The sequence below is a fragment of the Lolium perenne genome, chromosome 6 (genome assembly GCF_019359855.2).
Source record: "Lolium perenne isolate Kyuss_39 chromosome 6, Kyuss_2.0, whole genome shotgun sequence".
NCBI classification, from domain to species: domain Eukaryota; kingdom Viridiplantae; phylum Streptophyta; class Magnoliopsida; order Poales; family Poaceae; genus Lolium; species Lolium perenne.
The window spans coordinates 193,573,840-193,596,951 of NC_067249.2; the positions used below are offsets into that span (position 1 = coordinate 193,573,840).

At 43.3% G+C, this 23,112-nt stretch overlaps 3 protein-coding genes and 1 long non-coding RNA gene across 4 annotated transcripts; 2 read left to right on the forward strand and 2 right to left on the reverse strand.

Annotated features, from left to right (window-relative positions):
• Positions 1 to 2,132: 2,132 nt before the first annotated feature.
• Positions 2,133 to 5,291, forward strand: LOC127306559 (uncharacterized). Its single transcript, XM_051337216.2, has 6 exons — positions 2,133 to 2,353; positions 2,477 to 2,567; positions 2,985 to 3,100; positions 4,002 to 4,061; positions 4,143 to 4,208; positions 4,724 to 5,291. The coding sequence occupies exons 1-6, from the start codon at positions 2,297 to 2,299 to the stop codon at positions 4,907 to 4,909; spliced, it is 576 nt and encodes a 191-aa protein (XP_051193176.1). The 5' UTR covers positions 2,133 to 2,296; the 3' UTR covers positions 4,910 to 5,291.
• A 509-nt stretch (positions 5,292 to 5,800) lies between these two features.
• Positions 5,801 to 6,739, reverse strand: LOC127306561 (uncharacterized). The gene is made up of 2 exons (XM_051337217.1): positions 6,236 to 6,739; positions 5,801 to 6,133 (listed from the first exon to the last, which is right to left on the reverse strand). Exons 1-2 carry the CDS (start codon positions 6,628 to 6,630, stop codon positions 6,025 to 6,027), a joined length of 504 nt encoding a protein of 167 aa, XP_051193177.1. The 5' UTR covers positions 6,631 to 6,739; the 3' UTR covers positions 5,801 to 6,024.
• Positions 6,740 to 12,283: 5,544 nt separating this feature from the next.
• On the forward strand, positions 12,284 to 20,010 carry LOC127306556 (uncharacterized). Its single transcript, XM_051337213.2, has 19 exons — positions 12,284 to 12,809; positions 13,161 to 13,219; positions 13,332 to 13,463; positions 13,581 to 13,721; positions 14,234 to 14,290; positions 14,512 to 14,606; positions 15,423 to 15,555; positions 16,017 to 16,193; positions 16,651 to 16,844; positions 16,959 to 17,025; positions 17,226 to 17,359; positions 17,558 to 17,624; positions 17,936 to 17,998; positions 18,078 to 18,316; positions 18,411 to 18,540; positions 18,630 to 18,722; positions 18,982 to 19,185; positions 19,376 to 19,648; positions 19,739 to 20,010. Exons 1-19 carry the CDS (start codon positions 12,452 to 12,454, stop codon positions 19,784 to 19,786), a joined length of 2,664 nt encoding a protein of 887 aa, XP_051193173.1. The 5' UTR covers positions 12,284 to 12,451; the 3' UTR covers positions 19,787 to 20,010.
• Positions 20,011 to 20,141: 131 nt separating this feature from the next.
• On the reverse strand, positions 20,142 to 23,050 carry LOC127306558 (uncharacterized). The gene is made up of 3 exons (XR_007854710.1): positions 22,760 to 23,050; positions 21,802 to 21,896; positions 20,142 to 20,446 (listed from the first exon to the last, which is right to left on the reverse strand). It is a non-coding gene; the product is annotated as an uncharacterized lncRNA (long non-coding RNA).
• Positions 23,051 to 23,112: the final 62 nt, after the last annotated feature.

The following is a 23,112-nucleotide window of genomic DNA, read 5'->3' on the forward strand; positions in this document are numbered from 1 at the left end:
ATCGTCGAAAGCCTCAGACTCTTCATCCTCTTGACGACGTGCTCCCGTAATTACACAGATATGATGATATGTTGCAGTCGAATTTTCATTAGCCGCAGGGTCGGTGACACCGTCGTATAGATCGTCGAAGACCTCCCTACTAGCAGTAGAGTTGTTGGTGTTGGAGAAGTCGAAGTTGGTGAAACTAAAGTTGGTGAAGCTTTCCGAGTCGCTGTTCAGATCGATTTCTGTGAACGACCCGAAAGTTATATTGCCGAACAGATCGGCGAGTGCCCCGCCGTCGGTGGGCTTGGTGAAGCGTGGCGGCGAAACTTCTTCGTCGCCTGACTCGACAGATGATGTTGACGATCCCGGAAAAAATCGGTGCCGCGAGACGATGCGATCTTTTTTTCCCGACGAGGAAGCGGAAGCTCCCGAAAGTCATCTCCGTCGACTCCTCCAGATCAGCATATGCATGCAAACGGGCGGGAGGGTGAGGAACAAAATCGGCGAGATCAGGTTGGACTCGTTTACCTCCGTCTATCCCGTTGCTTGTTGTTGACGATGATGTTGAAGATGTCATCGAGATCAGGACCTTGCAGCCTCCAATTCCCACAGACGGTGCCAATTGACGAGGGATTAACTCGTCAATGACTACAGATTGTAGACTTAGGGTTTCGTAAGAAGTAGAGGGCAAGTAGATCTCGAAGGTTCAGCCGAAGAAAGATGCTCAACTCAAGATTATGGTGGCTAAGGTTATAACGATTTCGATCACTTCTTTCTCCCTCAGCTTCTCCTTTATATAGGAGGCGAAGCCGAGGCTTTCCGTCTCGTACAGGTTACAAACTATCCGAGTCATGTTGGGTCTTTTCTATATTGATACAAGTTTCCTATCACAACTCCACTTTTCTAACCCGAAAGCTTTCAACCTTCTGGACCTCCAAAGCTTCGAGTCTATGGGCTTCATGCTTTCTTATAGATCCAGGGTACTTTATTCGGCATGCCTGTTAGGCATACCTATGTCACGCACATAATTGTCCGGATGTATATGAAAAAATGTTTAAATTTTTTAACAACTAAAAATACTACCTCTGTCTATAAAATGATATCATAATTTAGATCTAGATGCTCATTAATTTATAGATATATTTAAATTTAGATAAATTTTCAACAACTTCTTTTTGAAGATAACCACGTTTTCATTCATCAAATCCAAATCCAATTAGAAAGAAAACACGCGGAACCCATGAGGAAGAACGAGAAACAACACAGCTCCAAACAAATTTGCAGGAAAGACCCCTAAAAAACAAAACAAAAAAAAAATACAAAGAGGTTTCAGATCTTTCTGCAACTATCGTCGCCGCCGCTCGCCATTGACAGTCACGGAGAAGCACCATCGCGTGGAAGCGCTTTCTGAGCCGAAGAAGAGGTCGGCCGATATCTCTGTGGCATGTCGATCGGGGAACATCCCCGTACTCCTCGAGTCCTTGAACCGCCGCTTGCCGTCAACGTCGTCGAGGCCAAACGTCAGACCCGCCACCATCCAACCGCCTTCCAAATCTTGGAGCCGAATCACATCTCGAACTACCGGCGCCATCCATAGCGATAAACCGTCGGCCAAGACTCATGTACATGTCTCCCCCGCGTACTCTGACCACGCCGGAGAACATGCAGCCAGAGAAGGAGCGGGACGGGGAGAAACAAACTCTCGGACTGCGCCATCACCGTCACCTCGACACCGCTGCCTGGAGACACCTTATTCTCCACCACCATGAACCACCGGAGACAGAGGGGATGACAGGCAGAAACACTAGCTAAGTAAACTACTCTGGTCGACATCTTTTTATGTGGATGGATGGAGTATATTTTTTAAGTGGAGGGAGCGGAAGCCGAATTGAATTTCAGTAAAGGTTGATTGAGATAAAAAAAAAACTCCCCGTGCTTCCAGACGTGCCCTCCCAAGTTCAGCCAAGGGGCCCAAACCGCGTGCTGCGCCGGACGCAGTATTGTTCAGCGCGAGACAGAGTCGGAGGAGGTGACCAGAAGCCGCGTGGTAGCTACGCGGTGCCGCCTCTCGATCCCATACGTTGGCGTCCACGCCAACGGCTCGGATGCTGTTTCTATGTCGCATATTCCCACCCGGACCCTTCTTCTACAGAACACAGGCTTGCAGTAACGAACAGAAGCTGCTTTCAGAGGAAGGGTTCCACACAAGTCCGACGACTTGAGGAAGACGAAGAAGCCAATTCGGCGGAGAATTCCGTGTTCGCGCGAGGAGCTCTCGGTGATTGGTTGATCTCGTCTCGGCGGGTAGAGGATGGGGCAGGCGTTCCGCAAACTGTTCGATGCCTTCTTCGGCAACAGCGAGATGAGGGTATGGCGATCTCTGAAATCCTTCTCCCCCTTCGATGTTCTCGAAGAACATCCTTTCCCGTTTCATGTTGATATTTTTTTGTTTGGGGTCCTTTTAATTGTTTCTGTTTGTGTGATTTTTTAGGTCGTGATGCTTGGGCTGGATGCAGCGGGCAAGACCACCATCCTGTACAAGCTGCACATCGGGGAGGTCCTCTCCACTGTTCCTACAATCGGTAGGCTATTGATACCTTTTTTTCATTTGGTATCGACTGAATTGTTTCTTGGTGCTCTGTGTTGAACTGAAGTCATATTAATATCAAGGTGTTACTAATGTTAACTGTTATTGAGGGGAGGCAACAGAGTCATTTCTGTAGGTAGTAGAGGAAGAAATCTACCAACTGCACATTGTTTTGCTTATATAAATGTGATTAGCTGAACACTCTAAATAGTACTATTTATTTCTGATCAGCTGAGCACCCTTGTGATTTAGATAGCAATACCAATACTCATACCAGAATCAAACCAGCTAACCTACTAATAAGATTGGCCTTAACAGATAGTGGCCGAAAACCTTTTACTGGCTTCATTAAAAAAGATATCTGATGTTGGAACTTCGCGAGCTGATGTTGCCTTTCTGCTGTTACTACTAGGGTTCAATGTTGAGAAAGTTCAGTACAAGAACGTGATGTTTACAGTGTGGGATGTTGGTGGCCAAGAAAAGCTGAGGCCCTTGTGGAGACATTATTTCAATAACACAGATGGCTTGGTATGTTCCAATCACTCTAGTTAAACAAATTTGACAGATGTATGTTGGTCTACTTTCTCTCTGCTGATGTATTAGTGTTTGAATTTTCAATGAAATTTGTTCGTTTGGTTCTTAGCTATATAGGGTTATGGAAATCCAATTTACCAGGCATCTCATTATTTCCTTTCAAACTATCCCAGTTTATCTTTTGGGTTATCTCCATGTTGAAATCTTGATTGGAATTGCGGGTGTTGTATTTATTGCGGTCCATCTTTTTTTTTTCTGTTCTGCACATCAGGCATCCAACCTAAGTGGCAAAAACGAAACATGTAATGGGAAAATTAAGATTTTTGTTCTTAGGTGCATAATTCACTTCCCTAATTTTTGTTAAAACTTGAGAAGGCTTTCAGTTTTTCATATCCTGCTTATGAGATCATAGGTGAACTTGATGATGAATAGACACTTAAGGGACCATTCGTGAGCACTTCAATCATATTTTGTCTTGATTCGGATTCTTAAGTTACAGCTATCATTCTTGAAGATTGCCATTTATCGAATGTTCTCAATTCTGAAGACATACATGAAACAAATTAATGGTAGCAGCTTTGCCGATAATCTGGGACTAACTGTTGATACCTTGCTAGTAATCTGGTACTATATGTCAGTACTGTATAAAGCCTATCTTTCCAAATGTAGAATTATATTTGGATTATTCTCTGTTAGTTAGCCCTGGTGGAAATTCTTTAGTTAAATCTTATTGCCTACAATGTGACCATTGACTATCCTACTCAATGCTCTTCAGTTAAGACCTTAATTAGTCTTCGTTTTTGTTGTCCTTCTTTCTTGAATGATCTTTTAGATGTAATCATGAAAATATACATCAATGCTAAGCACATTATAATGACATCGTTATAATTTACAGATCTATGTGGTTGATTCATTGGATAGAGAGAGGATTGGAAAAGCCAAAGCGGAGTTTCAGGTTTTATAAGTTATCATATGTGCTCAGTGTTGTCTTAAGTTTGCTCTGTGATGAAGCTAATATTTGGCAGCTTTCTTGCAGACAATAATTAATGATCCGTTCATGCTTAACAGTGTCATATTGGTGTTTGCCAATAAACAAGATATGGTAAGGCAACCAAACTTGCTCACTATTTTTAATGTAGATATACTTGAAAATATATGCTTTAATCATATATGCATGCATTGTATACAACAATAGTACACCACTTCTATTTAATGTTTTGTATATATTACATTTGAGCTGTTTACATTATACTGATGCTCTGCTTTTGTGAGAAGTTTCTGGCTTCTTACAATAGAAGTCACACTTCAGTTAATTTCGCACAATCGGATCGCTATGCTTCTTATTTGGTTGAGCTGTAGATGATATTGCGCATGTGAGACATTCTTGTATTTGGAGCGTTCACTACATGAGTAGAATGTGATCTGGTATCAAGCATGCCACAATAGGATGAAAGTCTCTGCTTGTCATTGTTACGGACAATAGGTGAAAGATGTGGCAACATATGGATTTGATCTCTCTTTTGTACTTGCTGTCCACTTATTTACCTTTTGGGTTCAGATATTACGCTTGGACTATCTTTGCTGCTTCTGTCTAACTAAGCTTTCTTGTTGCTATAGAAAGGGGCGATGACACCAGTGGAGGTGTGCGAAGGCCTTGGCCTTTATGATTTGAAGAACCGCATATGGCACATCCAAGGTTCCTGTGCTCTCAAAGGTGATGGGCTTTATGAGGGTTTGGACTGGCTGTCAAGTACACTGAAGGAACTCCAAGCATTTGGTCGCCTACCCTCAGGAGGGACCTAACTGTTCTAAATAGCAGTTCTGCTTACAAGACCCTTGTCGTCACACTAAAAATCTTGGATCAAAGACAATTGTCAAAAAGAAAAGGATAATGGTGGGAAAGACCTTATAACCATACATGGCATTTTCCAGGCGATATACTTGGGTGCTGATTCTGCTGAAGAAAAGAGCATATGCTTGGGTCTGACTACATCAAATTTTGCCAATACAATTTTGTCTTGGGCAGTATTGATTCTCTAGTTGGTGACATATTCATGTAAATTTCCTTGCGAGTTCAGACAAGCTAACCATGTTCACATATGGGTGGAACATAATATTTTCTCTATATGAGAAACATGATGTTATTGATGTAAATTTCCTGTTAAGATATTTTTTGCAAATAAAACTACCGTGTCAGTACGCAACCCAGCGTGAACAGTTCTTCATTAGGAATACTTACTGAATCGAACAGAAACTTGGGCATGCTAAAATGAGTGATGACCTTGTTGGTTGGCTGCAGCAAGAGAGCATCCTTTTCTCTGAATCCCAACCTACGATCCGATATAGCGAAGTAACGAATCCAAACTGTTCTTTCTGGTCATGATGCTTATAAGTTTCTTTTGTGCAATGTGCTTGCATTGGGTTGCAGTTATATATGTTCCTCTGGGATCGTTATAAGTTTTTTTTTAGCAATTTGTATATTACTGTAGATTTATTCTGAAAATTGTGTTCTGAGCATTTGTTTAATGCGGATTTAGAAAGCCGTTCACTGTAGAGTTATTCTGGAAATTGTGCTCTTCACATCAAAGTACAAAGTTCCGTCATACATCGATCGGCTCTTAAAAAGGGACAGCTGGTCTAAATTACATTAACCGGACTTGATTGAAGTGCAAAGCTAGTTAACGCAAAAAAAAAAAAGCAAAGTTTATGTACAGTATTATTTTTTTGAAACGAAGTTTATGTACAGTCTGATCAAACTTCAAAGTTCTGTGATACATCGATCGGCTCTTTTTAAAAAGGGCAGCCGATCTGACTACATTAACCGATCTGATTGAAGTGCAAAGCTAGATTAACGCAAAATAAAAACAGAGTGGAAGTAGCAGATCGAGCCACGACGATGGTCCTGTGTACTACTCTAATTAAGTGGTGTTCTTCTTGAAGATCCTCTCGAGGACACCCTCCCTGCCCTGCCCGGGGATCCCGGGCGGTGCCACGCCGACGTCCTTCAGCGTCACCGCCTTCCTTACCCTGCAACACAAAAAAGCCACAACATGAATCACACATACGCCGCGAAAACACTAGGCGGAAAGAATCGATTGACGGAACGAGAAACCGGAGGTCGTATCGTACGGGTAGTCGGCGACGGGGTCGGCGACGCCGGCCGCGAGAGAGCGGTCATCCTGGACGTGGGCGACCTTCCGGAAGACGGAGCTGCCGACGAAGCGCTCGACGTCGTCAATGACGAGGTCCGGGTCCGCCACCTCGGGCACCGTCTCGCGCTTGCGCTTGTCGAGGCGGACGTTGGGCGCGTGCGCCAGCTGCTGCCGCGCCGTGTGCAGCCCCAGCGTCACCGACAGCCCGATCATCCCCAGCGCCACGTAGATGGGCACGTAGTCGCCCACGTGCTTCGCCTTCGTCCTCGCCGCGCCCGCGCCGCCGTCGGCGTGCGCGGCCGCGGTTGAGGCCGACCTGCGGTAGCCCTGCAGGCCGGCCGTTCGGAGAGCAGCGGCAGCTCGTGAAGCCATGGCTATGGGTCAGCTGGCGGAGCAGCGTGCGACGGCGAGTGGAGTGTGATTTTGGTTGGGATGCTTGGGCTGTCTGTGCTGTGTGAGCTTAGTTCTGTTTCGCTTTGAGCTTGATGGTAGTGTTCGTGCGACGCCGGGGTTTTATGTAGGCGTCTCGGTGGCGTCGTGGCGTCTGGCGAAGCGTCTGGAAATTGCAGGACTGGACGAGGTGGCGCGGGAAGGGCGACGCGCGGCAGGGAGAGGACGCGCCAGCGTGACCACGCTCTCCCATGAGTGCCTAGAAGAGCACAGCGAATGCACACGGATGCACACAGCGGCAGAGCACACTTTGCTCTTTTTTTTTTTTTTTTTGCAGCTCAGAGCTTAAATATAGAATCCCGCTCATCATGTGCCCACTATGTGTGACTCACTGACTCCTACAAGTATATTACTCCTACATTTATGATGCAACTGTACATTCGGTCCTGCAAGCATTGCCTCATGTTATATACTCCGTATATCTTTTTTTTAACGCGGATAGGTTTCGAAGGACCTAGAGCTTCATTAAAGTCCAGCAGTAGAGGTATTACAACAAGGGCTAAATGAAAATAGAGAATTACAAACAGACCCCTACAGTTTGCACAAGGGACCTTAGAAGAAAAACAAGAAAAGCGATCCGGTCCTGCTCCAAATCCACCGCAGCACAGCTCGACGGAGTCAACCTCCACATCGCCAGGGACACAACAACTTGGGATTAGGAGGCGGGAGCAAGCTGCATCAACGCCGAAGGGCCTCCGAAATGGCATTGCAACCTGGAGGTTGTTGAAGACCTGCTGACATCGACCGGAAGTAGCTGTCGCGAACGCAAGAAGCTGGATGGGTCCGGATGGGTCGCCTGTCGACCATGAAGAACAACAGCGGATTCATCGCCATGATAAACCTCCCAAGAGAAGAAGAGATGCTCCCCTACTGCAGATGCAACCACCCACAAGCAAGAGCATACAGATTCCCTTCTGCCTCCATGACGAGTGAGAGAAAAGAGCCTGAAGTTCCAACCATAGCTGACTGACCTAAGGAAACAACTTTATTGATGGAGAATTCTGCCGCCCTCCTCCACAACACCAACAGCTTCGCCCACCAGAGCACCATGATGGAGAAGAGAACGACGACGCGGCGCTACATCCAGCCGGAGAGATCTAGCACCTCACTCCCGACAGTACACCGAAGGCCAGCAAGAGGGGGAAAGGATCTAGGGGGGGGGGGGGGGTCAAGGAAGAGGGGTTCCACAAGGGTATTATCCATGAGGGTATTTTGTGGTCTTATATGTCTATGATGATTGTACATTTGTACCTACCGATTTTACTGTAACCAATGGGGTCTATTGCATGCACACATTTTTTTTGATGCATGTGTTTTCTAAAATGTTGTAATGTTTATTTTTCTTTTTTGCATACATGTTGACATCCCATTAAAAAGACGCTTACTATCTACTCTTGATTCAACACATTTCCATTGTAGTGTATGAGTGGATCCTGCTACCTCCTCGAATAAATTTAGTAGATTGTGTTTTATGTATATGTTTTAAAATCCAAAATGAAAAGAAGAAAAAAAGAAAACATGTTGATTATAGAAAAAATTGGAGGAACCTAGAATTAGTCTTATGGGCAAAGACACTATTGCTGATTTACTAACCTGTATAAGAAACGTGGGGGGTTGGATGGGCGATCTCAGGTTGATTAGTGTGTTATAATATCTTTTTTTAATATGGTTGCTCCGCTAGTTGTTCTTTGAGGTAGGCAGAGAAGAGCAAAAAGCTGTGAATACGGATTCAAAGCATATAAAGCGGATACCTCCAATCCTGCTTGAACAAAACGAAAGATATTATCGATGAATAAAATCACGCCTTGCTTAAACATTGCTAATACCCCGTAGGCTGAGGAGCAAAGGGAGAAATCCGCCCAACGAGTTCACCCCTGTCCGTCACCCTCCTCTCGACGATTTCCCGCCTCCTCTGCTCGCTGCTCCACGGCCGGAGGGGCTGGGGGACCATGGACCCACGCTTGACGTTATAGATTGGTCCTTAAATTAGGGTATCTTCAACCGCAGCTAGCTATGGTGGAAACTGCGGTGGTGCGTTGAACAAGAATGAAGTTTCATGGCTCCTCGTCCACCTCGCTTGCAACGGTCTCGTCGGTGGAGTTTTGGAGGGCAGAGAATTGTCTTGTCGCTGCTCTTTTGAGGTGGTGATCTAGTTAAGTATTCATGTTTTACAAGTTGTCTACGTGTCTTGATGCCTTCCCCGATAGACGATATTTTGCCAGGTCCGGCTTTGTCGCGGTGTTAGTGGGGTCAGGTCTCCTTGGACTGGATATGCGGTGGTCGTTCGGCCCTCTTCGTCGCTTTGTTCTCTAGAACAACGATATATTTCTCATATCCTCGTTGTTGTCATCTTTGACCGGCAACTTCCCTGTTTTGCGTCAGTAACATTTTCCTAGCTCTGACGTGATTCGGAGGTCCAGAGATAAGCTTCGTTCACAGTGCGCCACCCACGAGTGCTAAAGATGTTGTTATTTTCTATGTATAATTCATTTGTAATTATCTTTTAATTTAGGAAAAAATTGCCATGGAACACCGTTATTTTCTGGTCTTTGCTAAAACACACCGCTAAAACGTGTCTTTGCTCAGTACCATCATAATTTTCTGGTACGTTTGCCAAAACACACCGTATAGCCCAAAACAGATATTTTAATATTTATTCTTAGTATGACCCATCCATGTCCGGTTTAGAACCTTTCCAGTTAAATTTTTGGCCGGCGGTCCTCTGTATGTATCAATTGCTTGGCGAATTTCGATGCTGATAAAGTACATAAAGGGGCAGGCATCACTGGATCATATATTCAGCATTTGTGTGCAAAGGACTAGTTCTCAGACTCAACTTGGATCAATATGCACACCCCAGAAGCTGATACAGGTAGTTTACATGTAATGTAACTGCGAAGGAATCTGGACAGACATTTTCCTTCAGGCACTCAGGCCCTGTCGCCATCCATGTCCGCCGGCATATCGTGGTCCAGCTCGAGGGCGCCGGCGAGAGCGGCCGAGGGCACTAGTGAAGGGCGCCAACCCCTCTTGGGCGGGGTGGAACCTTGCGTTTCTGCTGCCGGTCACCAATGGTGCGGGCGCAAAGAGGAACGATGTAGGGAGAGAACCATCGTGGCAGATGACAATGCGTGCTCGCCGGCAGCAAGAAGCAGAACAACGGTAGCCGGCGAGATGGAGGACGGCGGTTCTGAAATCCCGCAAGGGCTTATTATTGGTCGATGCAGAGCTTCTTCCCCTTCGTCGCTAGTTGTACAAAAGAAAACCAAGTTTGATTTGGTTTTTGTTTTTTAATTGGAAGAAAAAACGGTTTCGTTTAGGTAATCAAATAATTTAGCGATAATATTTCCATTTTAGGCCATACGGTGTGTTTTGGCAAATGGACCGTAAAATTATAATGGTACTGAGTAAAGACACGTTTTGTGATGTCTTTTGACAAAGATCAAAAAATAACGGTATCTTGTAGCAAATTATCCTTTTAATTTAAGGACAAGCTTGTAAAGATTGGTTGATGTCAATATATGGCCTCCCCGTGTCCCCTGCCTCTGCAAACAAGACCAAGGGCTGAGCTTCCTCTGTCTCTTCAAAAATAACAAAAGATCCCACACTTCAAATGGTACCACGATACCACTTCTTAAAGTTCAAATTTACAATTGATTAATTTTTTAACAATATTTATGAGTACCCTCTCAGTTCACAAATATTAAAGAAGGCATATTAACATTTATAATATCAAATGAATATAATTTAAAAATATACTTTATGACAAGTCTAATACAATAAATTTTCTATTCTAGATGTTGCTGTTTTCTTCTACTTTTTGTCAAACTTTACTAATTTTAACTTCGAGTAAATCGAGAACACTAGACAATTGTGAATGGAGGTAGCACTCATAAGATGTGAAGTCGAAGCTTCCTTGGGTGGTGTACAATGACCTTCGAGGGGCGGGCCGGCGGTGAAGATCCTTTTCGGTGCAGGTGTTGCGCATCTCCTCTCCTAGGCTTGTCTTCAGTATTGGAGCTGCCAGCCTCTTGTCGTGGTGCCATCTGTTTGGCATAGATCGACTTGAGCTTCGCGTTTGTGTAGCTTATGTGGGTAACCAGGATGGCTGGTTGTGCCCCCACACAATGACGTGTGGGTGGATGTGGGTGTGGGCATGGGCCCGTTGTTGTTGTAGGTACTCGTCCGATTTTCTCTTAAAAACTGGTTAATTAATGGATGAGGCAAAACTTTTACCCCCGTTTAAAAAAAATGTATGTTTACAATTCCCAACAATTTAAGAACTAAATACAAAATACACCCAATGTCACGAAAAGATAAAAGTACAAATGACACCATTCACATATCAATTTATCTTTCTTTTCTCTACATGTATTTTCAAAAAAAAATGTATTTCAAAATTAATTCTGAAAATTCTAGAGATTATAAAGTCAAATCTTGTGAACACTCACAATAAATTTTTTTCAAAATTTCTAGGACCTTATAACTTCAAAATTTGAACAGTTGTATCATTTGAACTTGCGAAATCACTGGATATTTTTTTACCCCAAAAGGTCGGAGCTCTGCAGCAAGTAGGAAGAGGCTGTTGGATAATTAGGCACAATTTCCATGATTAATTCCAGAATATAAAACATGATGGCAGCAACTAGTAACATGTGAAACTCAAACATACTAGATGCATTAATCAACATGAGTAGCAGCAACGCAAACGGTACAACATCCATCGCTAAACAGATCGAGATATGTCGCACGTACCGATCTGGTGGAGGTGGCGGTGGAGGTGTAGCAGATGATGTCGCGGCAGTAACGTTGTTGATGACAACGTTGTTGACGACGGGTCGAAGACGACGGTAGGCACCACCGCCCGACTTGGACGGAAGGCGACCCGTGATGAAGAGCTTGAGCAGTCGCGCAGAGCGCTTCCCAAAAACCTAATTCGCCCTCTCCCGTACAGGATCGCAAGGACGAGTGGTTAGGAGACTGCTCCCGTTCGCCGATGCACGTCGGCGAGCGGGATGGAGTAGGCTACGATGGCGGCGCAAGCAGAGAGAGGTGGAAATCCTAACTCGTGTATTCAGTATATTTCTGCGGTAGCCGGACAAGAGATTATATAGGCTCGGGAAACCCTAGGCAACGTGGAGCGACCCGAACCGACTAACTGCGACGCGTCCGTCTAGGACTCTGTTCGGCTCGAGGCTCAATCCACTCACCACGAGCGCGGCGCGCGCGTCGTGACGAGTCGAGTCGAGCGAGGAGGAGGAGGAGCGCGCGCGTGTAGCACTCCTATTCTCACTCACTTACTAGTGGTGGAACAACCCACCTTATAAGGTGGTCTAACTTCCTCCCAACTTTCCATGTGGGACTAAACTTTCCACCTCTTGCCACTCCCTCCCTAGTGTGCTGCCACCAACTTGAGCTCAAACTCACAAGGCTTCCACCACGTGGGCTTTGAGATTTATAGGAAAATCTGAAATCTAGTATAGGCCACTAAGTGTAGGCCCAATATTTCGACGGAAGCGAGAAGCCTAACGGAAAGCACAAGAGTAGCCAGAGCGCCGAGAGGGGAGAGGCACACCCTTCCGTTCCGTCCTAGCCACAACCACACAAACCCAACACGCATCATCGGCGTCCTCATCCCCCTCCACTCCTCGTCGCCACTCACGCGTCCTGCGTGCCAGAAATGAGATAGAAACCGCCGGCCCGCGCACGGCCGGAGTTCCCCAGCAGCCCCGCCACGCCCCGCATGACGCCGCCGGCGTCCACGTCTGCCCCCGACGCCGGCATGCTCGGCCGCCGCCTCGTGCTGCTCCCGGCGAGCGCCGCGGCGTCGCTGGCGCGCGGGGCGCGCAGGAGGGCGCGGATGCGGCTTGGGTGCGTGCTTGAGCACGTGGTCCCACGGCTCGTGGTGGGCTCGGCCGCGCTCGTGGGGGCCGGGGAGGTGATCGCCGCCGCCGCCGTCGCGGGGGGAAGCGGCGGCGCGGGGCACGCCGCCGTGGCATCCACCATCGCGCAGCTGGCGGTCTCGGCCGTGGCGATCGCCTCGGGGGCGTGCCTCTCGACCAAGGTTGACTTCCTATGGCCTCGTATCGAGCAGCTGCCAGGTACAAGCACCTCTCTCTATGCTCACCGTGTTACCGTAGCAAGCAATTACGTGTCATATCTGTACGCTTCAATTCAGCATATTTGAAGTAATTGGCTCGCATGACTGGAACTAGTACTGCGAGAGAAATATGCACTGCACTCTGAAGAACTTTTTAGAACATCTTGTATTCTTGTACTACAACATAACAAATCAGTAGGGCGGTTTGGTTTTTACTGCTTAGTTATTGTTGCTGATTGCTGCAGTACGGTTTGCTTTTTTTTTTTCTTGCAAGAAAATAATAATACTAGCCCTATGGCCGCAAACCACTGCTCTTTTGCCTACCTCATACTATTATTCTGTATATGCGCAGATACTCTTGTATTTGAAGGAGTGGAGGTGACAGGATACCAAATATTTGAGGATTCAAAGGTGTTAAAGCAGTAGAGACATACTCAACAAATTTTTCTACTAATATTTACATACTCACCTGAACTTTATCATTTTAACTCTTTAATTTGACATTCTCAGTTCTGCGATGCAGGTGCAGAAAGCAATTGTATTTGCAAGTACAGCTCATGTTGGACAATTTAGGAGAACAGGAGACCCATATGTTACACACTGCATACATACTGGCAAAATCTTAGCTGCCTTGGTCCCGTCCACTGGAGAAAGAGTATGGATGTACCGTCCTTCTTTTTTATATGCATATGTGCATTATGTTTTCCATAGGTTTTAATTGATGACTCCTCTCCTTCTATCTTCCCTAATCCCATGATCACATATCATGTAGGCAATCAACACAGTTGTTGCTGGCATTCTTCATGATGTTATTGATGATACAACTGAGAACTTGAAGAGCATAGAAGAGAAATTTGGGGAGGATGTTGCAAGTTTGGTATCTGGTGTTTCAAAATTAAGTTACATAAATCAGGTATTCATATGTTAGTAAATCATCCTATATTAGCATCTCTCTGTTCAGTGCTAGCGTTGATTGATAAGTGCCGTCTCACTACCATACAGTTTTGTGATGTAAATCATAATGGTCAAGACATACAAATTCAACCTGACTTGATGAATACATGATCGATATAACAACTGTGTTTGTTCTGGCATGTTGTACGCTGCATTACTAAAACAGCTTGTCATTAACGAATGCAGTATACTGTGATAGTCCCTCCACTTCTAAGATCCATTTTAGTCCTTTTATTCTCCAGATGCCGAGTTATGTCAATGTTAATCTGTTGGCTTGAGATGTCTCAGTAAACCCTATACATGTCAATTCCCTCTGTCCTTGCTGCATAGTGCTTATGCGGCTCATCTGTTCCTATTGGCATCTTGAAAGACCATAATCACTGCATTGCGGAAGACTTTTGTGTCGACAGTACTTTCTTTATTTTTGACATGTTTTTGCTATTGTCCATGACTAATTCCTTTACATTACAGTTACTGCGCAGGCATCGGCAAAAAAACACCGGTGGAAGCACTCTAACTTCTGAGGAAGTATGTTTCCTTCCTGTAGTTTTTCTTGCGTAGTAATGTGGTGATATTAAATTACTCGCAGTCTCAGAGATTATTAATGTCCACACTCCTTTCCTATGATTTTTCTTGTTAATGAAAGTGAGTTCCAAACAGCGCATTGGCATATTTGCAGTTTTTCATATAAACATATAATGCTGCTCTCAGAGAACTCTGGAATTAATTATCCTCCTGTGGTCAGTCAGGCAAACAATCTGCGTGCTATGTTATTGGGGATGGTTGATGATCCTCGCGTGGTGCTTATCAAGCTGGCAGACCGCTTGCACAATATGCGAACAATGTACGTAATTTTAGGCTTCTCAGTAAACTTCCTGTACACGTAAAAAATGGCTTTTAATCTGAAGTATTTAATATTTGCCAAGTGATTCAATTGATATAACATTTTTTTTGGGTTGTCATATGACAATATCCTCGACATATCCATGATACGTCTTCGTGAGCTTCTAATTATTCTCATCAGCATTTTTTGTTCCATCTTCCAAGCCTAAAGCCTAAGTGCTAGAATCGGCGATGGAAAGTGAGACATCTAAATACATAGGGTACTAGGAAACTAAATTGGATACACCAGGCTTTGAGTTAAAGCTAATGGATAAATTAGAGCTGAATTCTAGTGATCTTGTTTTCTGTTGTTACTGTGTGCAGTTGAAGGGAGGGGAGCTCGTATACAGTAATCATAAGATAAAGAACTGGTATAATACACTAATCATATTCCGTGACTCAGCCCACGCTTATCAACTATCTTGTTTGGCTTGATCCCATCTTGAGGTTTAGTGTATATTTCTCCATCAAGTCAGCAGCAGTTCTTATTTTGAATCATTTATGTGCCTCAGCATCATAACACAGTCCAATGTATTCAATGCTTCTCCTTTAGTTGCCTTATTACCAGATTCTTAGCATGCTCTGCATGCATTGAGATGCTCCTACACTTAAGTTCAGTACTCCCTCCGTCCATAAAAGGATATCTTAAGTGTATAGAACATCCAAATTTAGACAAATTTAAGACAGCCTTTTACTTTTATGGACAGAGGTGGTATATGCTTCGAAATAGTTATTGGATTATGTAAATGACTCTGCGCTATTAAAATCATTATTTCAGCTATGCTCTTCCCATTCCCAAGGCTGAAGCTGTTGCTCAAGAGACATTGGCTGTCTGGTGCTCACTTGCTTCTCGATTAGGAGTCTGGGCTTTGAAGGCTGAGCTAGAAGATTTATGCTTTGCTGTCCTTCAGGTTTTATTCTATTAAGCATATGGGTTGCCTCCTAAATGTTTATTTATTAATCTGTAACACTTCTACTGTGATACTTCTTTTGCCTTTATTTGATGCTGGATACTTACAAGGTAGAGTGTATGTTCTTATTTGTTGTTTTTTCCCTTCAAATTACACGAGATGCTTTGTCACTTCCGTGGTTACTTGGTTAGTAGTAATTATATTGTTGTAACATAAACGTCTGATGCAAAGATTTTTGCATGGCACACCAATCAATGAACCCTTCAAATATGTTGGTTTGGTGTTTAGGAGCCATTTTGTAATGCATCCTCTTGATCGACTTAATTGTATCTCCATCTTGCATCTGCAATGAGGTTATCATGTTATCTTTTGTTGTAAGTGTCGATTTACTCTGTAATACCTTCTCTTATTGTGTGTAATTATTATTTTAAATGTTTGCTATCTCTGTCAAATTATTGCAGCCCCAAGTTTTCAAGAAAATACGATCTGAACTTACTTCAATGTGGAATTCTACCAGCAAAGATAAAAGCATGAGAAGGTCATCAATTAGAAGTGATGTGCTCGCCTCCACCAAGGAAGTGCCTACAACATCCAATGATTTATTTATCTCGAACAATCAAGACCAATCAAATATGCAGGTGAATTTAATTAAATGAATATTTTCGTTAGCAACATATACTAAACAATCATTAGTTGTGTATTGACTACCATCGTTATTTCATGATAGTTTCATTTATATTTATCCCATACCCCCTTACCTCAAAACATACTGCCTCCGGTTTTTTTTACTTCACGTTCTAGGTTTACTCAAAGTCAAACTTTGTCAAGTTTGACTAAAAATATGGAAAAATTATCAACATGCATAGTACCAAATGCTTGACAATTCTAATACTATAGATCTTACAATGTAGATGTTGATATTTTTTCCTAAATATCTGGTCAAATTTTACAAAGTTTGACTTTGACTAAAGCCAGAGCGCGAAGTAATTGTGAACGGAGGGAGTACGTATTAATGAATGCAATTCTCATTTTCCTCGACTGGTAGGGTTGATATCTTATCTTCTTAGTAAATATAAATCCTTTCCTTAACTGTAGGATCTGTTGCAAGCTGTATTGCCATTTGACCTCTTTTTGGATCGGAGAAGGCGCTCTGACTTTCTTAATAATCTCCAAAGTAGCTCTGAAGCAGCCATACGAAGGCCTAAGATTGTTGATGATGCTGCTATTGCATTAACATCTTTAGCAGCTTGTGAGGAAGAACTTCAGCAGGAATTGCTTATATCAACATCGTAAGTTCACATTCTAGTGATTTTAAGGATGTACAACTTTTGCTCTAGTTGTGTGTATCTGTGAGTTTACTAGTACTATTGAGGTTCTCATTCTTAATTACACTATTTCTTCAGGTATATTCCAGGGATGGAAGTTACGCTGTCAAGTAGACTCAAGAGCTTATATAGCATCTACTGTAAGGTACCATTAGTCAATTGCTTTATAATGAGGAATACATACAAATAGTACTGCTTGTGTCGTTGAGTTCATGTTTCACCAATGTATTATGATCCTAAACAAGAACATATGCTGGAATTGTCAGCCTAGTTGAAAGAATTTTCTTGTCATGCCGTCTTTTGCATGATGGTTCGTGGGTTACTGACACATTTTTGTATTGGCAGATGAAAAGGAAACATGTAGGCATTAGACAAGTCTACGATGCTCGTGCATTAAGGGTGATTGTTGGAGACAAAGACGGTGCGCTGCATGGACCTGCTGTCAGGAGTTGCTACAGCATCCTTGATATAGTACACAGGTTTGTAGTGAATTTAATTATTTATCTGGAGCCACCCATGTCAAGAAAATCAAGACATGCTAAAAGTTTGCTACTTGACCAAATAAATGCTCTATTCCATGTATCATGTAGCACCATCTTATTTCTACCACATATTTGGCTTTTTTTCATTATGGATGTTCTTTGTGGCTAATTTATGTGCTTTATCCATATGTGCAGGCTATGGACTCCAATCGATGGGGAGTTTGATGACTACATTATTAACCCTAAGGGTAGTGGTTATCAAGTAAGCATCATCTGGCACCAAGTTAAACATCGTTATACATTGATAGGTATCCTCAGTTACTGGTAGCCAGTTAATTCATGATAAATTAAGGATGGATTAATCCAAAAAGAAAAGTCCAGCATGCTTACTTTTGCACTGGTGCTGCTATAGTCGCCAAGCTAATAATGGTATTATGCTGTTCATAGCATGAACTAGCTTAGAGTTGAACCGTGATCTGCTTGTCAAATCAATTACTCCTAGATTTCCTCATTGACTGACTCGTTCCATCCCCTATTTTTATTAAATTTACCTATGGTTATTTTCTATTATAGTCACTCCATACAGCAGTTCAGGCATCTGATAGCTCACCGCTGGAGGTCCAAATTAGGACCCAGGTAGGTAATTCTCTTCCTTTTTTGTTTGAATGGATGTTTAACAAGTTGTCCTGATCCTATTGGTGGTTGTTGTCCACAGCGAATGCATGAGTATGCAGAATATGGACTGGCTGCTCATTGGTTGTACAAGGAGAGAAAAGTTGACACCAGAAGTGGCATCAGTAACAAGATAAGGCAAAGTACATCATTCGCATCGAGTTCTCCAGAAAATGAAAGCTATGTACAAGACGGTGTACCCTCAAAGTATAGTTCTATGAAAGTGGGGCATCCGGTCCTCAGAATTGATGGTAATCACTTACTGGCAGCTGTCATAGTCAGGTATAGCTTCAACATCAATGATAAGCACACCCTGCTGTTTATTTTGAAAGGTTGTTATTGCACGTGATACCTTATTGTGTAAGTCAAATTGCAGCGTAGATAAAGGGGGAAAAGAATTGCTTGTTGCCGTACGTTTTACCCTTGAGGCTTCTGAAGATGTAGCTGACCGAAGATCTTCCTTTGAGTTGAAGCGCTGGGAAGCTTATGCCATGCTACATAAGAAGGTTAATCTGACGATAACAATTTTTCTTCCTTGATGGATTCAGCATGTAAGAAGGTTCTTATTTCAAGCTGATATACATACTTGTTTCAGGTTACTGAGAAATGGTGGTGTGCACCAGGACATGGTGACTGGTCAACAAACCTGGAGAAGTACACGCTATGCCGGGATGGTATATTCCATAAGGTTTGCATGGCTTAAACATGACTAATTTTTGTCAACTATGTGCATTTGCTCCTCTGTTTTTGTGTGTTCCTGTGGTTTTGATATGAATGGTACATGTTGAAATACCATCAAATGTTTTTAGTATGGGACTAGTTGTGCATATGAGTGTAAAAGTTGCTCAAAAAGTGCTGACAATAAGTCACTGTCTGTGTCCTACTTTGTCACTGTAGTTCATATGTTTGATTAATGTTGTACCATACACCTTTAATGTCTTCTGCAGCAAGACCAATTTGGCAGACTTTTGCCAACATTTATTCAAATAATTGAGTTAACCGAAGAGGAGGAGGCGGAGTACTGGATGGTTGTATCTGCAGTATTTGAGGGCAAAGAAACCTCCACTCTGACATCTGAATCAAGCAACACTGATAGATCAACTTCTGACCTTCCAATCTCTACCCCCTTGAGTGATCCCATCAATAATAAGGTTAGCATGCTGTTGCCATCTCTCACATGTACTACCTCCGTCTAAAACTAGGTGTCTCGCTTTTGTCTAGATATGGATGTATCTAGATGCATTTTAATTAGAGATACATCCGCATCTAGATAAAGTTGAGACGTGTACTTCATTTTGTGAAAGCTCAATTCTCACTATTTATTCAATACGCTCCATATAGGTGCATTTGCTCAGGACAATGCTTCAGTGGGAGGAGCAAGTGCGCCGTCGAGCATGGCTGGCGGAGAGAAGTCTCGGTGCAGGAACACTCACCGAGCCAATCCTTCGCGAGGTTGCCATCATCTGCTGGCCTCATGGTAAGATAATGAGGATGACTACGGGCAGCACAGCCGCCGACGCTGGTAGAAGAATGGGCGTGGACGGGAAGCTGCTTTGGGTGAATGGTCAGCTTGTGCTGCCCCAAACCGAGCTCAAGGATGGGGATATAGTGGAAGTGAGGACATAGCTGCGATTCCTCCACCCATTTGTCATAGCAATTGATCAGATTGGCTCATTAATCCAGGGATGCAATATATGTATACAGCTGAAACCTCGAAGTGTACAGTCCACCTGTGGAAATAATCGAAGGTAGCTGGCATCCTCCTTCAAAAGAAGGGAAGCAGGAGTTGATGCAGGGAGTAACGAAGCGTTGTATTCTGTACATATGCGACCAGGTACCAACCGTACGCCCTTGTTCACAGCAGTAGTGTAAATTTCAGCATGTAAAAACCTGTAGTAAGTGTAATATGTACAGTCAATTCTCTGGTGTGCCGATGGATCTCTGTACATAATGGTGAGTGTCCCATGTCTCGATCACTTGAACTTCTTCAGTGTCGAACGATGAACGAGCCGCACAATTCGCCAGTGCATTTGTACATTAGTTCTAACTACTCCAGAAACTGAGCAAATACAAACAATGAGTATAAAGAGAAAAGAAAATTCTGGGCTGTGCTAAAGAGAGATCACTGATTTTCTTTTTTTGTGTCGTCAGCAACCTATTTTTTTCATGCAAAATATACATATACAATTTTTTACACAGGAAACTGGGCTCGTTTCACACGGGAGTATGTGAGAATCGATTACGTTTCTATTATCTCTGCAATAATAACGTGGGGTAACCAATGAAGCAACAAATAGCGAAACGACCTCGGTTCATGGCCGAACAAGGAAAGTCTCAACGCGTCAGAATGAATGCCTTCCAAATTCGCCAAATGAACCATGTAGACGGCGCGGCCATTTCGGAAACTGAAACCTGAACAAAACATGGAGGCATTGGAATAAGTGTTGTTCCAACATCCGAAATGCTCAAAAAAGATATATTTTGCAAAGCAACTTCCATAATTACTAGAAGGGATAGCTTTGATTTTTCATTGATAAACAGATGCGTATGAGCCATGAAAAAGTACTAGAGAGTCTAGGTCTACAAAGGCTAGAAAAAATACAGTTTCATGCTAAAGCAAGCCTCATATTTAAACAGATCATCTGAATTAAAAACAACAGCAGTGTTATCTTCAGTGTAACACTTGCAGAACAGCCAGTCTAAGCATACTTCAGGAAAGTGAGCTACATACTCCAGGAATAAAAGGACCATGTATTGTGATTAAAATGACCATGTACTGTGACTTCCCATCATTCTAAGCATCCAGTATGGTTATAGTACAACAGCGAAGCTGCAATCAATTAACTGATACAGACTTAAATGATAAGAATATGCCTACATGGTACTGCCAGAAGCCCAGGACCTTACTTGACAGCAAACATGACAACATAAATCAGGAATATTGTCTTAAGCTTATTATAGGGATAAGATGCATCATGGATGAGTACTGGATATTTCCATGGGTCGTCGGCTATGGTTTGACAAAGAACCGAATGCACAGTCAACTAACTCTGTGCACCATGGTCACCTGCCAGTCAATTTCATTTTCTTGACATATTGTAGCTAGATTTACTAACCGAGGTAACTATCAGGAAAGATTAGAAACGGCAGGGGCTTTACATAAAATAGTTTTAACGAGAGAACATAGATACAAGCAGGGGCTTTTTGGTTTAAGTTCGTCAGTAACCAACACAGATACTCCCTCCGTCCACGAATAAGTGTACATCTAGGTTGGTACACTTGAACAATTTGCATAACAATGTACTGGTAAAAAATAGTAAAATAGTTAGAACCATGCAAGGCAACCTTCCGCTTCTCAAAAATAAAAGGGAACACCCAGATGTGGTTCTGAACTTACAATATTATATAAAACAAAACAGGGCAGATCTAAAACAAAGTACCATGTAGATAAGCAAGATTATTGCACATATCTGATACTAGGCTGAATGAATCCAACTAGTATAACACTATTCAAGAAATGGTAACATGGCCATTCAAGAAAGCAAGATTATGACAATATATTCATTCACTGGCTAGGTAATACACGAGATTAAGCAGTTCTAAAAATGTAGAGTTAACTAAAATCAGAGCAATACATAGCAAGATATGGAACAGCTAGCTCAACAATATACACTAATGACCACAGCCGAAACAGTACAAGGAAACAAATACAAGGAATAAAACCTGAAGCAAGAGGGCGTTTAACTTAGACAATTAGATAAACATACCGAATACGGGTGTTTCTACACGATCCCAAGAGGGTGGAGTCTCGTCGCTGAATGAATTTACCGGAGAGAATGCCAGGTTTGCAGAATAGCAAAACCTGAAGCAAGAGAGCAATCTTCAGTGTAACACTTGCAGAATATTACTTCAGTACCAGCAATTTCTATTTCATACAACTATTTCCGGCAATGTTATTTTCCCAGAATAATAGCAGGTTAATTACCAAACAGGAAAACATGAATGTACTAGTAGTTCCTACTTATTTGTCATTATACACCTGTGAATTTGTTGTTCTTTCTTTTATTCTATTAGCCGATGCCGTCTCAGTTTATTTTTCTTTGCTTTATTCTTTCTATACAGACTTGAAACATATCAATGTGATAGACTACATGTGCACATCTAAAATGTGATCCGAATTCTGAACTGTGATGTTCAACAGTTACCAAGATACATACTGCAGCCCTTCCTGACAAATAGCGACACTTTAGGAAAATAGTGACCACAAATGATACATACTGCAGCTGCAAACATCAGCTGCATTGCACATTTTAACCAACCAAAATACACAGGGGTGCAGGCACGCACACATACACAATGCTAAGGATGCAAAGTAGAACTCGCTAATACAATCAATTACGCTCTCTGTTAATCGCAGCTTGCTCTAATGCTCTTACACAGTTCAACTCGATCCCCGCTTTTACCACGCACTACAACAACAGAGACAACCCAGCCATCAAACTGTAGGATCCCAAAATTCAATAGTTAATTGACAGAGCAGCAGTGTTCCTGGACTTTGACGAGAAAAATACCAAGAGTAGGCAAAGACTACGGACCTCATCTGCAAAAAAGTAAGATATACGAGCACTAAGTTCCTCCCAAGCTTCTTCAGGTTGCACCACCACGTACCTACTGCTACCTCGACCGCAGACAGGAAGAGAGAGGGAGAGAGAACGGGGAGGTTACCGGAGAGAATACCGAAGTACAGGAGGTGGCGTCGCCGGTCAGGTCCAAGAACGGCGGCGGCGGCGATGTGGAGCGGCGATGTCGAGCGGCGATGTGGTATTGTCTTCCCCACAGATGTTCCTCCCCTCCGGCAGCTACCACCTCGTGCACCTCCACTCGGTAGTGCTCCGCTCGCCGCCGGTACGTTCGCCGCCGGCCGCCGGCCGCTTGAGCGCTGCCTATGGGGTAGGGTTTCGATGGGGATAGAAGAGACGGGGATAATACGCGACCCCTGGGTCGTGGATTGAGCCCAAGACAAAAAATGGATCGGGGACGGGGTTTTCCGGGGGATTTTTTTGGCCCAAAACTCTAGT

Bases quoted from the DNA above. Each gene is read 5' to 3' on its own strand.
- LOC127306559 (XM_051337216.2), top strand. From the start codon at position 2,297: ATGGGGCAGGCGTTCCGCAAACTGTTCGATGCCTTCTTCGGCAACAGC. The intron at 2,354-2,476 runs GTATGGCGATCT...GTGATTTTTTAG, and splicing joins TCGGCAACAGCGAGATGAGG to GTCGTGATGCTTGGGCTGGA. The intron at 3,101-4,001 runs GTATGTTCCAAT...TATAATTTACAG, and splicing joins TCAATAACACAGATGGCTTG to ATCTATGTGGTTGATTCATT.
- LOC127306561 (XM_051337217.1), bottom strand. From the start codon at position 6,630: ATGGCTTCACGAGCTGCCGCTGCTCTCCGAACGGCCGGCCTGCAGGGC. The intron at 6,134-6,235 runs GTACGATACGAC...TTTGTGTTGCAG, and splicing joins GACCCCGTCGCCGACTACCC to GGTAAGGAAGGCGGTGACGC.
- LOC127306556 (XM_051337213.2), top strand. From the start codon at position 12,452: ATGACGCCGCCGGCGTCCACGTCTGCCCCCGACGCCGGCATGCTCGGC. The intron at 14,291-14,511 runs GTATGTTTCCTT...GTGGTCAGTCAG, and splicing joins GCACTCTAACTTCTGAGGAA to GCAAACAATCTGCGTGCTAT. The intron at 18,723-18,981 runs GTTTGCATGGCT...TGTCTTCTGCAG, and splicing joins GGGATGGTATATTCCATAAG to CAAGACCAATTTGGCAGACT.